Raw genomic sequence first — 13782 nt, forward strand, 5'->3', positions numbered from 1 at the left:
TATGTCTCGACTCCATCTAGTGGGAAATTTAGCGCTAACAACGCCTTTCCTACTACAATAAAGTTGGTTGTTTACAGTTGAAAAAAATATAATAAGCAGTAATTGTTGAGTGAGGTCCTAGTATATATTGAATTATTTGGCGGGTTGGAAATAAGCCGACATAGCTCAGTGGTTGTATTGATATTTCAGGCGACAAATTAATGCTTTTATTTATTAAAAACTTGTATGTTTGTTTAACACAAAACATAAAAGAAAGGGCCTAATTATATATTTATATTATGTTGCACGTAATGTGCGGTTGTTTCGCCGTGCTCAGCAATATTCCACAAAAATGAATATTCCTTTAAAATCGTTAAAAAATAGTGTAAAATCAAATGCAGTATTCTTGCTGTAACCCAAAGACATGTTGTCTATTTGTATTAGTGAATAATGGCGGATTGCTTTCTGGAATTCTGTAGGTGTTAATTATTTATGTCGAAAAGACATTATGGAGTACCTATACTGCAAGATTCGAGTATGTGATTTAGACACCACCAATGAGATTGTAAAATAAACAAGGCCCTTGAGGACAAGCGGAATAGCGATAAGTACCTAGTTCATGAGCTGGCTCTTTTTGCTGAGCTGTACTCGTACGACTCCCGGTAAACCGTACTACGGCTCAATTGAACGGTTATTTTGTTTATCAGGACATATTTTAGAAAAATAGCCCAATTAAAATTATAAAAGTATTAATTATTGTTGTTACATACTCAGAGACGTGAACGACGTCTGACAGTTCGACATCTGGTCTTGGACATAAGTAAATACATCTACTAGATACCTAGCATCTTATTTTTCCGGCCGTTCCGAGGAAGCCGTTCCAGGGTGCCGTATCGGGCGAGTCACTGTATTCCCTTGCTTATATGCTGAGCTCACGGCTCCCGTTCAATTGAGCCGTAATTCAACTGGGTCAACTTTGGTACCGTGGCTTCCGCTCTTAAGAAAATCGGTCACGCTGAAAATCATATGGATTATTTCAATCGACTAACTAACTAACTAACTAACTAACCATCACGTCATTTCTCCCCAGGGGTAGGCAGAGAGGACGGACCACCAAACAACTCGGTCACACCACACACTCCTTGCCTCATTCACATTCATACATCGTCTCATACATACTCTTCTATTGTTCTGACTCTTGACATGGCGCGACTCAAGTATCTGATTCACTTGGTCGTGCCATGTCTTCTTCGGGCGTCCCCGACTTCTGCTACCATTCACATTTGCATCGTATATTCTCCTTACACTCCTTTCTTCGCTCATTCGCTCTACATGCCCAAACCATCTAAGCGTCCCTTTCTTGATCTTACTCATTACGCTTACATCAGCCTTGTACTCTTTGCGGATCTCCACATTCCTCACACGATCATACATGGTTTTACCGCACACATTATTTCAATCGACCAGTTGAAAAAACTCCGAATCAGCTAGGAGTTCGAAATCGACAGAGTGAATTTATTCGTGAGCAATATTCTTATTAAAGTTCCTAATAGACGTAATCTAACGAGTCTAAGGAGAATATATTCCATATGGAATTATTTAAGAACAATATTGCATACTTCATTACATTGTCTCTAATGTGTCGTCTGTACAATTCTATTGAGTGTAACTACATAGATATATATGCAAATAGTCTCGCTTATTTTAAAAAGCAAAATTAGCAATAGATTGTGAATGTTTGTTTGTTTTTTTGTTTACTCTATTTGTTTTCAATTTATTTTTGTTTTATGGATCATATATTCATCTGTATGTTTTGTTTTAGATTTCTCTTTTTTTTGCCTTTGCTCACGTTTTGCTGTTTATATTTTTTGTTAATACATAGTAAACTGTGCATGATGTGAACATTTTTAAGTGGACTGTTGACATATACGTTTTTTGCAACGCTTATCTAATGATTTTTTTTATCATGTTAATAGTCTGCAAATGTTCCTAAACATTTACAGACTAATAAATAAATTCGGGCAGCAAAAGGGTTAAGTATAACAAACCGGAAATCATGCTAGCGCAAACTCGTCTTTAGACTTGACTCTTGACCCTAGTTAGAACTTTATCACGAGGCGATAGAAAAAAAACGTAATTTCCTTGTTGCAAAGTTTTTTTCCTTTTGCACTTGACTTTTGACTTTCTAATAACGATTTAATGAAACAATTAAAAAAAATTATCCACTTTTTTACCGTTACCGGTTTCTGCCTATCCCAGTCATCTTCAGACTGGTATAATTTTTCCTTAAACTCTGGTATGCGTACAATTTTTTGAGTTTCACACGGGTGTTGAACAATGATTTTGTCTAAATTATATTAATCAGTATTTTTATATTCTAATTTCACAACGTTGTAGTGTTTATATATTTGTACATATTTCAAAAATGGTTACTTTTGTGTTTCATCAACATGATTTAGTAATGGTTTAATATGATGAAAGGTTGGCAAGATCTGCATTTATTATGTTTTTTTTTTAATTTATTACTTTGAAAAGAGTTACTAATTACTTATTGTTGTTATATGAACTCCACTAAGAAAAATAGCCCCATTAAAATTATACAAGTACTAATTATTGTTATTACATATTCAGAGACGTGAACAGCGTCTGACAGCTCAACATCTGGACTTGGACATAAGTACCTACACCTACTAGTTACCTAGCATCTTATTTTGCTCATTGTACCGGTACCGAGTAAGAACCGTAGCAGGGCAGCCGTTCCGAGCGAGCACTGCATTCCCTTGCTCATACGCTGAGCTCACGGCTCCCGTTCAATTGAGCCGTCGTTCAACTGATAATTACATAATAATTTAGTTTTAAGTTTAATGGCTGGTATGGAGTTAAAGTTTTTAGTTGTTCAGCGTAGGGTTTTCGTGCATTTGTTTACAATTTGGTGGATATGATTGGCGAAACTTAGTTTTTCATCCAAAATAATTCCGAGATCTCTCATATCCGTGATTCTTTCTAAAGCTGTATTGTTAATGGAATATTCAAATAAAACAGGATTTTTATTTCTTCAGAAAGTCAAGGTTTTGCATTTTCCTACGTTTAAAAATAGATTATTTTGTACGCACCAATCTTTAAACTCACTAATATTTGACTGTAGTATTTGGCAATGATTTAAATCAGTTATTATTTTTTGTATTGCTTGATGTCATCAGCAAAGAGCAGACTTTGGAGGACTTAAAGACCCAGATGAGGAATACATATGCGAATTGTAATGTAGAGATCTGATGATGGCTTTTATGGCTAATTTGCTATTTTTGCACATATAATCATTAATTTGGGAAGCGCGTTGCAGATTTGAGTTTGCCTTGTTTGTGTGGTAACGCCAAGTGAGATTAGACTTTAGGGCGGGGTTGTCTTGCGCATTTTCTTTAGCGGATCCTCTATTAGTTTATGTATAATAATTGTATTTATCATATCACCGTATCTGTATCACCAACACGTTATGATTGCTAGTGTGGACTGATGTGATACGCTGTCACATAATACGCCGCTTCGATTCGATACGTGCATAGACATCCAAATTGACAGTCTTGCCACCTGAAGTGTTCGAGAATGCTTTGAATAAACTACGACATAAGTCGTACGTTGACCGCCGATGAGCGCACACTGTAATAAGCTAGACCCTGTGCAGAAAAGTAAAGTTTGCTAAAGTAAGGCAACGGTTTGCAGCGTCGTCTATGTAGAGACTTTTCTGTGCAGGATCTGAATGTTCATTTTTAACCGAACCGCCTACAAATTGGGTTGCGTAGCAAATCAAAAAGGAGAGGTTAGTAAAATATAACACATTTGTAAAAAGTGTAAAGTTTACACGATTTGGGATTTGTAGAGATTTTTTACGCAGCCAGCAATTTGAGCTCCTTTGTAAAAAGGTCTAGTAATTCGTGAGCAGATTTTATTTTCGAGGACTAAATGTATATTGCCAGATTCATTATTGACAAATCACAGAAATGGAGCCGGTCACACCGCCTCCCCTTTCTCTGATGGGCTGGACCATCAATTTGGATGTCTATGGATATGTGACACGGCCAGTACCAACGAGAGTCGATTTTTGCGGGGTTGTGATTTCTTAACTACGCCAAAATTGATGGTAAAACCCCAAAAAGACATGAAGTATAGAAGAAGAATATAAAGAGATACTTTCATATTATTTCAGTTGACGATTGCAGTTTTCGAAGTGGACAACTAGGATGGTTTGTCTTACCAATTCACTGCGAAGATCGTGATGTGTAAGTGTACTATTTTAACAGACTTTTTTACAATAGATGCATGAGAGAATTTATGAAATTAATTGCAGATTAAGATTTTTCATATAATTTTTTATTCTATTTTCAGAAACGAGACCATGAAATCGGAGACTCGAATAGGACCGTAAGTAAAACATAGTGACAGTACATTAAGCTGGGTCCAGACATGTTCTTTTGTCCGTACCGTACCTCCGTTTCGTATCAGCGTCGCGATCAAGAACGCTAGTTTGGACGCCCGTTCGGTACGGTACGGTGGTACGGCGTCTCGATACGGATAGAGGTACGCTCCGATCCATCGCGAGTCGGTTTTTGGACCCGTTCAAAGGCGATACGGTACGGGTCTGCGCCAGTCTGGACGTGTTCGCGGCGTCTTACATCTTTCTCTGTTTTTGAACAATTCTAACTCCCACCAACGTCGCCTTTTTTGTTTTTTTTTAGTTATGTTATTGTGAATAACAATGAAGGACGCGCAAGCAATCGTCAAATTCTCAAACACTTCCGCAGTCGACGACATGGTGGGAGGAAATGAACACGCGATGATCGCAGCGACGCGACGTTACGGAGATACGGGCTCTTGATCGCGACGCGGATACGAAACGGAGGTACGGTACGGACAAAAGATGATGCGTCCAGAGTTTTTGGATCGCGACGCTGGTACGAAACGGAGGTACAGTACGGACAAAAGAACATGTCTGGACCCAGCTTTACCAGCTTGTAACAACATTTAAATTCTATTTTATATTATTATTATTAAACACCCATAGAAGCTTCAGATGATATCAAAAGAGATATTCATGACCCGGTTCAAAAATTGATAGGAACCGGTTCTTTTTGAAATAAATCTATTTGAAAGTGGATTTTGTTTTTTAAAATGAACGAAATCTTGGATGTGAAAATAAACCCATTTTTGACATGTGATTGTGCTGAAAATCGGTAGATTGACTCTTTGTCGATGACAAGGTATTTTATCAACTTTTGTCGCACTCACGCAAACTCACGAGCACTCACTCTCATTTCTATGAAATTTGATGACATTAAAAAAATTACAATTACGAATTAAGGCGAAGCTTAATGCCAAATCACTATTTTGATTAATCATTATAACGAATTGGTGTACATTATGAATAACAAAGATATATGCTTTAGATAAATTGAAGGTTTTCCTATCGCTTCGTTTGAGTAGAATACAAATAAAAAGAATAAATTACTCAACAAAAAATATAAATGCAAACTACAAAAAAGTTTTTCAATAGAAATATTTGAACGCGTAAAGAAAACAACTTTAAAAAATACAGTATTATACCTAAGATTATCAGTGACAGTTTCACTTGATTAACTTTTTTGCTTTCTTATAAAATTAGTTACAAAATAAATAAAAAAAAAACAGTTTTTTGCTTGAAATCGAAAGTTTCTAGACTCCGTTTGTCAAGCGATTTTAATGCCTATTACGAAGAAGGTTCAATTTAACTACCTAATCTAATATAGCAAATCAAAACAAAAAAATATTTTTAAAATACTTATTTAAATTACATTATTAAAAAAGGTGTAAATTATGTATTTTGGATTTTTTTCTAAAAATTTCTCTGGTGTTCTATTTTGAGGAACAGTATCAAAAGTATGTAACTGGATAAACCGGTATAATAGATGGGACCATCCCATCGTAAAATGGGACAGGTGAATTTATCGAGTTCACCTTATTGCCTTGTGAAATAAAGAAAAACGCGAGTCGAATTTGAAAGATTACGGTCAGACAAATGAAGACCGCGGGACAAATGCATACCATAATGGAACTTAGTGCAGCATGATATGTGGGGAACGCGAGTGAAATTTGGATAATTTGAATTTTAATTGCAGAGGTTGAATAAAATAAGCAGGTACAGTACAGGTTATCATAGAGAGTTCTTTTATACAAAGGAGTTTAATAATTGTGTATTGTGTAACAATAGTCCAAAATAAGTACTTAAGACGCGGCATTCTGCATTTCGAATTGTAAATAGGCAACGCCTACCTCTTTTAGTTTTCATAGAGTTCGTATCTAAGTTAGTTATCTAAGACCATAACCAATAAGTCTCCATTCTTTAAAATGCCGGTAATTTTCAAACTGTGGGAATTATTATTTTTTTGAAATATTATTTTATAATAGATGCTATTTTTAATAAAAAACGAAAATATTATTATTATTAAGAATTAATGCACAGATTTTTTTCTCAACAGATACGGCCCCATGTCTAAACCAGTAATGTCTGGAGAAAAAATTTGCTGTCGGAATATCTCCACCTTTACGGCAAACCGAGGTAAAACGTGATTTTTTTATGTGCAAGTTTCGGCTATAAGAATCGATGCATAGAATATTCATTTTAATCCGGGCATTACCCTTTGAAGGTTCCTCTGTCCAATCTCGGAGTAAAACTGTAGATTTGTATACAAATCAAATCCACGCCGCCACCCTACGCGGCATCCTCCTGGTGTCCACCAAACGGTCTCTAGTCTTCTGCTTTCGTATGATGGAGAGGTTAGAGGGGAATATCTAGGTTAGTGGGCCAGTCTAGGGCCTCATTAATCCGCCGGGAATGAATCATTTTCGGTATTCACACCGTGGATCATGTGGACACAGCGGATGTGGGAGAATTACGAGGTGGTGAGAATCAAGGCTATATCTCACTAGGGTCGTGCACGACGTACGAGATGGGCATTTCTCACGTTGGCCGATTGCCACTCGAGCAATATCTTAGGTAATCGGAGAAGCCTCTCTCCTTCACCCATAAGGGTTTATGGGACTTCTCGCCATTAGTAAAGATGTTGTTAAAGAGTCCATAGATTTATCGCTTTCTTCTAACATAACCTAACTTAAGTAATTTATTTAGGGGAATTAATCATAATTTATTTAATAATAATGTGTTAATTATTCCAGCATGCAACAATTACATTTCCCGAAGAAAACCAGGTGTCAGAAAGCAGATTGTTGAAGGGACATTGGTGTCTGAGGGACAGTTTCCGCACATGGTAGGCTTACTTTGTCTTTGTTTGTTTGCTAAGTTCCCATGCAAAACTGTAAAATCATATTTATATAACCCCTCTAATATGAAATTCGGATCGACGCTCAAAGTCCCGATGGGTCTGTGGAATCTCCGACAAGGGGAATATTGAGTTGCTGAAGGAAACGCTGATAGAAATAAGATTGGGATTGTTTTTTAAAAGATACAGTTGACACTAAAAATAAACAAAGCCATTTCACGCACAATTTCGATTGTGTACGGTGGTTTCTCTGGACTCCTTGCTTACAATACGTCTACACGCATCTTCAGGGGGACGATTGTGTATGATGGTTTTTCTAGACCCCTTGCTTAAACAATATGTCTACGGGCATCTTTAGGGGGACGGTTGTGTACGGTGGTTTCTCTGGACCCAGGGCCGCCGACAGCTAATCTGGGCCCCAAGTCTAGTAGACTATACCGGGCCCCCTCCCCACAACTTACCGGGGGGGGGGGGGGGGGTGAGATAACAATTAATAAGTTCATGCTTACCTGCTCCTGCTAGGAATACTACTTCATTGCCTTTTCTTATACCATTATACCAATCTTTCGAATTTAGCATAATTATTCAATGGAAATGTTTAAAAAGTTATGGTGAATACTCAAAATAAAATACTTGTGTTTCTTGTTTGTGTGTATTTACATATTCTTCGTTAATCAAGATATCTTGAGGCTAAATTAAATTATTATATTTGAAAGACAGAAAACAGGTAACAAAAATAAATAATCAATTTTCAAAACCAATGGAAAATAAATTAGGAGTACCGCAGTGATCGATCCTTGGACCTCTATTGTTCATACTCTATAAGTCTATATTAATGACATGGTAAAAATATTTTCAAAATGCAAAGTACGACTATTTGCCGATGATACACTTATATACTTAATTGGAGATAACTATAAAGAACTAATAAATATTTTAAATAATGAACTAGATGATGTATCAAGATGGCTAAAAATAGATAAGCTTAAATTAAAAACAAAATGTATGGTGATTGGAAATAAGAAGACATTCAGTGAAAGCACAATTAAAATTGATGGTGAAATTATTGAAAATGTTACTGAAATCAAATACTTAGGAGTTATATTAGATTCCAAACTAAACTTCAATAGACATGCCGAATATACCCAAAAGAAAATTGGCAAAAAGATATCTTTTTTGGGAAGAATCCGGACTAAAATTTCCAGAAAAATCGCCATCACCATTTACAATTCAATAGGCCACTTGCATGGATTTCATAACGACTTGGAAAAAATCGTGTGGATAGATCTTTTTACTAAGATTACGAAAATGTTAGTAAAATTTTGTAGAAATGTACATTTATTTTTATTTTTAAATAAATAAATCCATTATTTGGGCTCGTGTCGTCACTCATGAAAATGTCCCGTCTACTGAAAATGTTCCTATTAATTTTGTAAAATTCCACACTGATTTAATTTTTTTTATATGGCATCACTTTGATTTCAGGCGAATTTTTGAATTCGTTCACTAAATTTATTGTTTGTTCTCTGCGAAATTTTCATTTGGTTTGAATTTTTGACAGATGTGAAGAGAACCCCGTACAATTTAGATGTCGGTACGTGTTTTAGAGGTATAATGGTTATGGTGCTGATTTTATCAAAATCAAATTTTATAATATTCTTATTATTATTATAATTTACAAGTACAAGTATATTACATTGGATTTATTAATATAGACGTTGTACATTATAATGATTTATGATCAATAAGATGGATCAAGGAAAAAAATATTTATGAGATGTAATATTTTTGGTATGCCTCGTTATTCTGCTGTGTCATTCGTGTGGAAAACGTTCTTTTTTTTAAAAATGATTTTCGGCTATGTAATCATTGTTTTTTTCTCACCTATAAAATTATGTCCCGTCTTTCCGGTTTATAAAAAAAGGTCTGATTTTTCGGATTGAAATTTTCAAAAAATCCCTAGGGTTTCAAAAATACGATTAAAAAAATAATAATAATACAGAATGTCTTAGAATATTTTCCTTAACCGGAAAAAAAAATTAAAAAATATGTACGGCGAACGTCATGCCGAAATACGCTATCCCTCGCATATTATAGCTGTGTGCTGTGTGTGAACACGCTCTGACAGTTGGGCCTACGGAGCGTGCGGGCCTGGGCGCCCGGCCCACGTCCGTTCTTAGTGTCATTGGCATTTTTTAGTAAAATATCCAGGCCCCGTCCCGGGCCCCCCTTAGGCCCGGGCCCCAAGTTTCGGACTTGGCTAACGTGCCCTCTCGGCGGCCCTGTCTGGACCCCTTGCTTAAACAATCATACGGTGGATATACAAACAAAGGTGGATATGTTTATTGCTTTGCTAAGAATAAGGAACGGCTTTTTCGCTGTCATCAGCTGTCATAGCCTCCTTCAATCACAAGGCGATGCCATACGTAGTAATAGGCCAGTCAATAAAGGCTCAAAATGAGGCTAACCCAAACATTAATTCCTCCGTCGATGAAATTTTTGCAGTCACGTGGAGTATAATTTAGGGATGACGAATGACAAGAGATCCAACAAAATATTTAACGGGAAGTTAGTTATTTTTAGCAAAAACTGAAAAAAAATTATAACTCTCGCTGGAAAAGTACTTCTTTCGAGAACTCTTCACATATTGTTCGTATTAATTAATATCCACCTGATTAAATAGAAATCCAACAATATTTTTGTAGGGAAAGTGTTTTTTTTTAAAGAGATTTGTTTTTTAATTCTATTGTTGCCGGGAAAATTCATCCTTCCAATTTTTGATCACGGAGTGTCTTTATATTGGTGTTTGCTTTATTTAATCAAAAGATCCAACATTTTTTTCTTTTGGAACATGCTTATTTGATAACAGTCAAAAATATCGCTCCGGAAAAATCCTCCGTCCAATTTTTTTACGCCAAGTTGATGGGATAGCTATGTAAAAACGATTTCTGCAAAGATCCAACAAAATTTTGAACGGCAACCTATTTTTTTAAATTAATTTCGAACGCACGCTCATTTCGCGTGATTTTTGGATGAACGGGAGCCCGCGGGGTAAGGGGAGGGGTGGGACTAGTCGCACGGGGGGCAAGCGAGCCGTTCGGCGCGAGATATAGCTGACCGCTGCTGTGGGGACTTGGGATTTCGCGTGAATTTTGGATGAACGGGAGCCCGCGGGGTAAGGGGAGGGGTAGGGCTAGTACCATTCGGGACTACGCTACGCGTTTGACGGCCGCTTCTAAAGTCTGTGTAAAATTAACAAAGGGCAAATTGCATGGTTTATTGACAACGCTTCGTAATCTGCTTTCAATTCGAGCTTTTCAAACCACAATTCCTTATGGATTAATAAATCCAATATGGACTTTTTGTAAATTGGACCATTTTTATTCGAAAAAGAATCTGAACTCATCAATTTTATCAATAAATTGATTACACTTTTCAAAAAACTTTTTGTACATAGTTACATTGAAAAGAAAAAAAAAACATGACAATACTTCTATTAAAATCGAAAATAAAGTTTGCAGTTAATAAGTTAATAATTAATAACACAATTCTGAAACGAATTGATATTTGCCCTGAAACCGGGTAAAAACCATAAAAAAATGTTGCTTTATGATAAGGGTTGGCACATTCAACGATAGTTAAAATACATTTTTATTAATAATTTAATTCATAACAAAACATAACACACTTTGGTAAACGTTACGAATTCCGCTTCACGGTAAATATGGATTGTTTATTTGAATTGATACTTGAATTTAGTTATATTATTACTAAAAGTGACTCTTAATGTTGGGGAAAACCTAAAAAAATATACACTTCAAATTTTTATTTCGTTTAAATTATTTCACATATACGATAATACACCAGTCGTCAACCAAAATCATAACGCCATATTCCATTTGTTCGCGAGATTTCAAAGCAACTACAAAGTAGACATGGAAAGATTCATTCACAAAAATGAATCAATTCAGTCTTATTCACCTGGTCAAGTGAACTAATTCATTGAATTCATTCATTTAATTCCTTGATTCGACACTTCATTTTGGTTTTGTACCTAGATTGCTCACATTTAGGAAACTTAAAGAAAGCAATAATGAACCATTTTTTTCGCCTTTTTTAGCGCCTTCCGTGTCCTTTGCGGCACCCATTTCAACGATTTTATTAGTGACTTGTAAAATTACTTTTAATTTTTGTTCATATAATAACATATTTATTAAAAAGTTTGCAACATGTTTATTTTGTGGAACGACATATTGTTTTTTTCTAAAGTTACTCCAAAGCTCTCCTCGCTTTAAGAACTCTGTGCTATAAAGTGTAAAGCTTACAAATACAGGTTTTCTAAGTAAAGTTATAAATGTACTTCTGCAATGTACAAAATAAATCCCTATATTTGATATTTTTTGTGTGTTTATTTAAAATGTTTTTTTCAAAACGAACACATTTATGTGAATGCGAAAAAATGGTTCATTATTGCTTTCTTTAAGTTTCCTAAATGTGAGCAATCTACGTACAAAACCAAAATGAAGTGTCGAATCAAGGAATTAAATGAATGAATTCAATGAATTAGTTCACTTGACCAGGTGAATAAGACTGAATTGATTCATTATTGTGAATGAATCTTCCCATGTCTAGTACTAACCGAAGCCACCGCGTGGAAAGGCTCGGTCATTAGTCCGCCGTTTCCCATAATCAAGCCCATTATTCGATCCCCTCCCATATGTTTTCTTAAATACATTGGCATCAATATTTTAAATTATGACAATTGTAGTGAAAATGATTTGCAAAGTGAACAACCATCTTCTTCAAAAAAATCCAAGTTTGCAGCGTAATTATTTCATCAGAATTAATTCAACAAACCTTTTTTGAATCACAGATTTTTTTAATATTAACAGCTTATTTATTTTTTTTCCTCGCAATTAACTCATTTATGAGGGGCATGTTATTTGTTTTATCTAGATTCTAGATAGTATAAAAATATTTCTTATGATCTTATTGTGAAAAAAATGTGTATTTTAAAATGTAGTTCCATTTCTATATTTTTTCTATCTTCTGTTTCTATAATAACAAAAATAATATCAACCTTTGTACCTTATTTTATTGTATTTTTGTTTTATTTTTTTGGTCAGTTAGTAAATGATCTCTAATTTTAGTTTCGCAGAGTAATGTTTTTAAAGTGTAAAACTTTTTTTCATATTATAATAGATTTTGATTCAACAATAAAACGTTAAAAATAAGAACTGATCCCAATTGTTGTCATTGTATTGTAGTTACCTATAATGTCTTATAATTAATATTATTATTCCACACTAACTACACCCATTTAGTTTTCTGTCACGTAAATAGGCAGTTGTCAAAATAATGAATTGGTTAAAATAACATTATATTATGCAAGTATTTTAAATTAAAATTGATATTATAGAAGCTTTACGTCTCTTTCATTGATTTTAACAACGCTTTCGGAAATGCCTGTTTGTGTTGCTTTTTATTGAGAATTTGAGAATTATGAAACAACCTCATTTACAATGCCACGATAATTTAAAAATATATATTGAGTTTGTTTATATTGCACTTTGCATATAAACTATTAGTAAAATTTAATATAATTCAATGGTTAATATAAAACACTTTTACAGTAATAACAGTTTTTGTAATTTTTGTCCCAAGTCCCCACCGCGGCTTATTCCGCGGGCAGCGGTCAGCTATATCCCGCTCCCGCGCCGAACGGCTTGCTTCCCCCCGTGCGACTAGCCCCACCCCTCCCCTAACCCCGCGGGCTCCCGTTCATCCAAAAATCACGCGAAATGAGCGTGCGTTCGAAATTAATTTAAAAAAATAGGTTGCCGTTCAAAATTTTGTTGGATCTTTGCAGAAATCGTTTTTACATAGCTATCCCATCAACTTGGCGTAAAAAAATTGGACGGGGGATTTTTCCGGAGCGATATTTTTGACTGTTATCAAAAAAGCATGTTCCAAAAGAAAAAAATGTTGGATCTTTTGATTAAATAAAGCAAACACCAATATAAAGACACTCCGTGATCAAAAATTGGAGGGAGGAATTTTCCCGGCAACAATAGAATTAAAAAACAAATCTCTTTTAAAAAAAACACTTTCCCTACAAAAATATTGTTGGATTTCTATTTAATCAGGTGGATATTAATTAATACTAAAAATATGTGAAGAGTTCTCGAAAGAAATACTTTTCCAGCGAGAGTTATAATTTTTTTTCAGTTTTTGCTTAAAATAACTAACTTCCCGTTAAATATTTTGTTGGATCTCTTGTCATTCGTCATCCCTAAATGATACTCCACGTGACTGCAAAAATTTCATCGACGGGGGAATTTTTGCATACCTCAAACTCTTTATTGATTGGCCTATAATGCAAAATCATGTGTTTTTGGTTTGAAAATTTGGTCGCCTAGAAATGTTTCAGGTAATTTAATTAAATACTGCGAGTAGAATACATCTTGGCCTTTGAAATAATCGAGTATTTTTTAGA

At 35.0% G+C, this 13782-nt stretch overlaps 1 protein-coding gene across 1 annotated transcript in view; it reads left to right on the forward strand.

Moving 5' to 3' along the window:
- LOC149420154 (chymotrypsin-2-like) overlaps positions 1–13782 on the forward strand; it is a 46421-nt gene that overhangs the window by 2691 nt on the left and 29948 nt on the right. Inside the window, exons 2-5 of the mRNA XM_089636424.1 lie at positions 4181–4253; positions 4360–4395; positions 6486–6565; positions 7183–7274. Of these exons, the coding sequence (XP_089492550.1) occupies positions 4181–4253; positions 4360–4395; positions 6486–6565; positions 7183–7274 (281 nt within the window). The remainder of the gene's footprint in view (positions 1–4180; positions 4254–4359; positions 4396–6485; positions 6566–7182; positions 7275–13782) is intronic.

The sequence above is a fragment of the Hesperophylax consimilis genome, chromosome 10 (genome assembly GCF_061612785.1).
Source record: "Hesperophylax consimilis isolate HC1 chromosome 10, BYU_Hcon_1.0, whole genome shotgun sequence".
Lineage (NCBI taxonomy): Eukaryota > Metazoa > Arthropoda > Insecta > Trichoptera > Limnephilidae > Hesperophylax > Hesperophylax consimilis.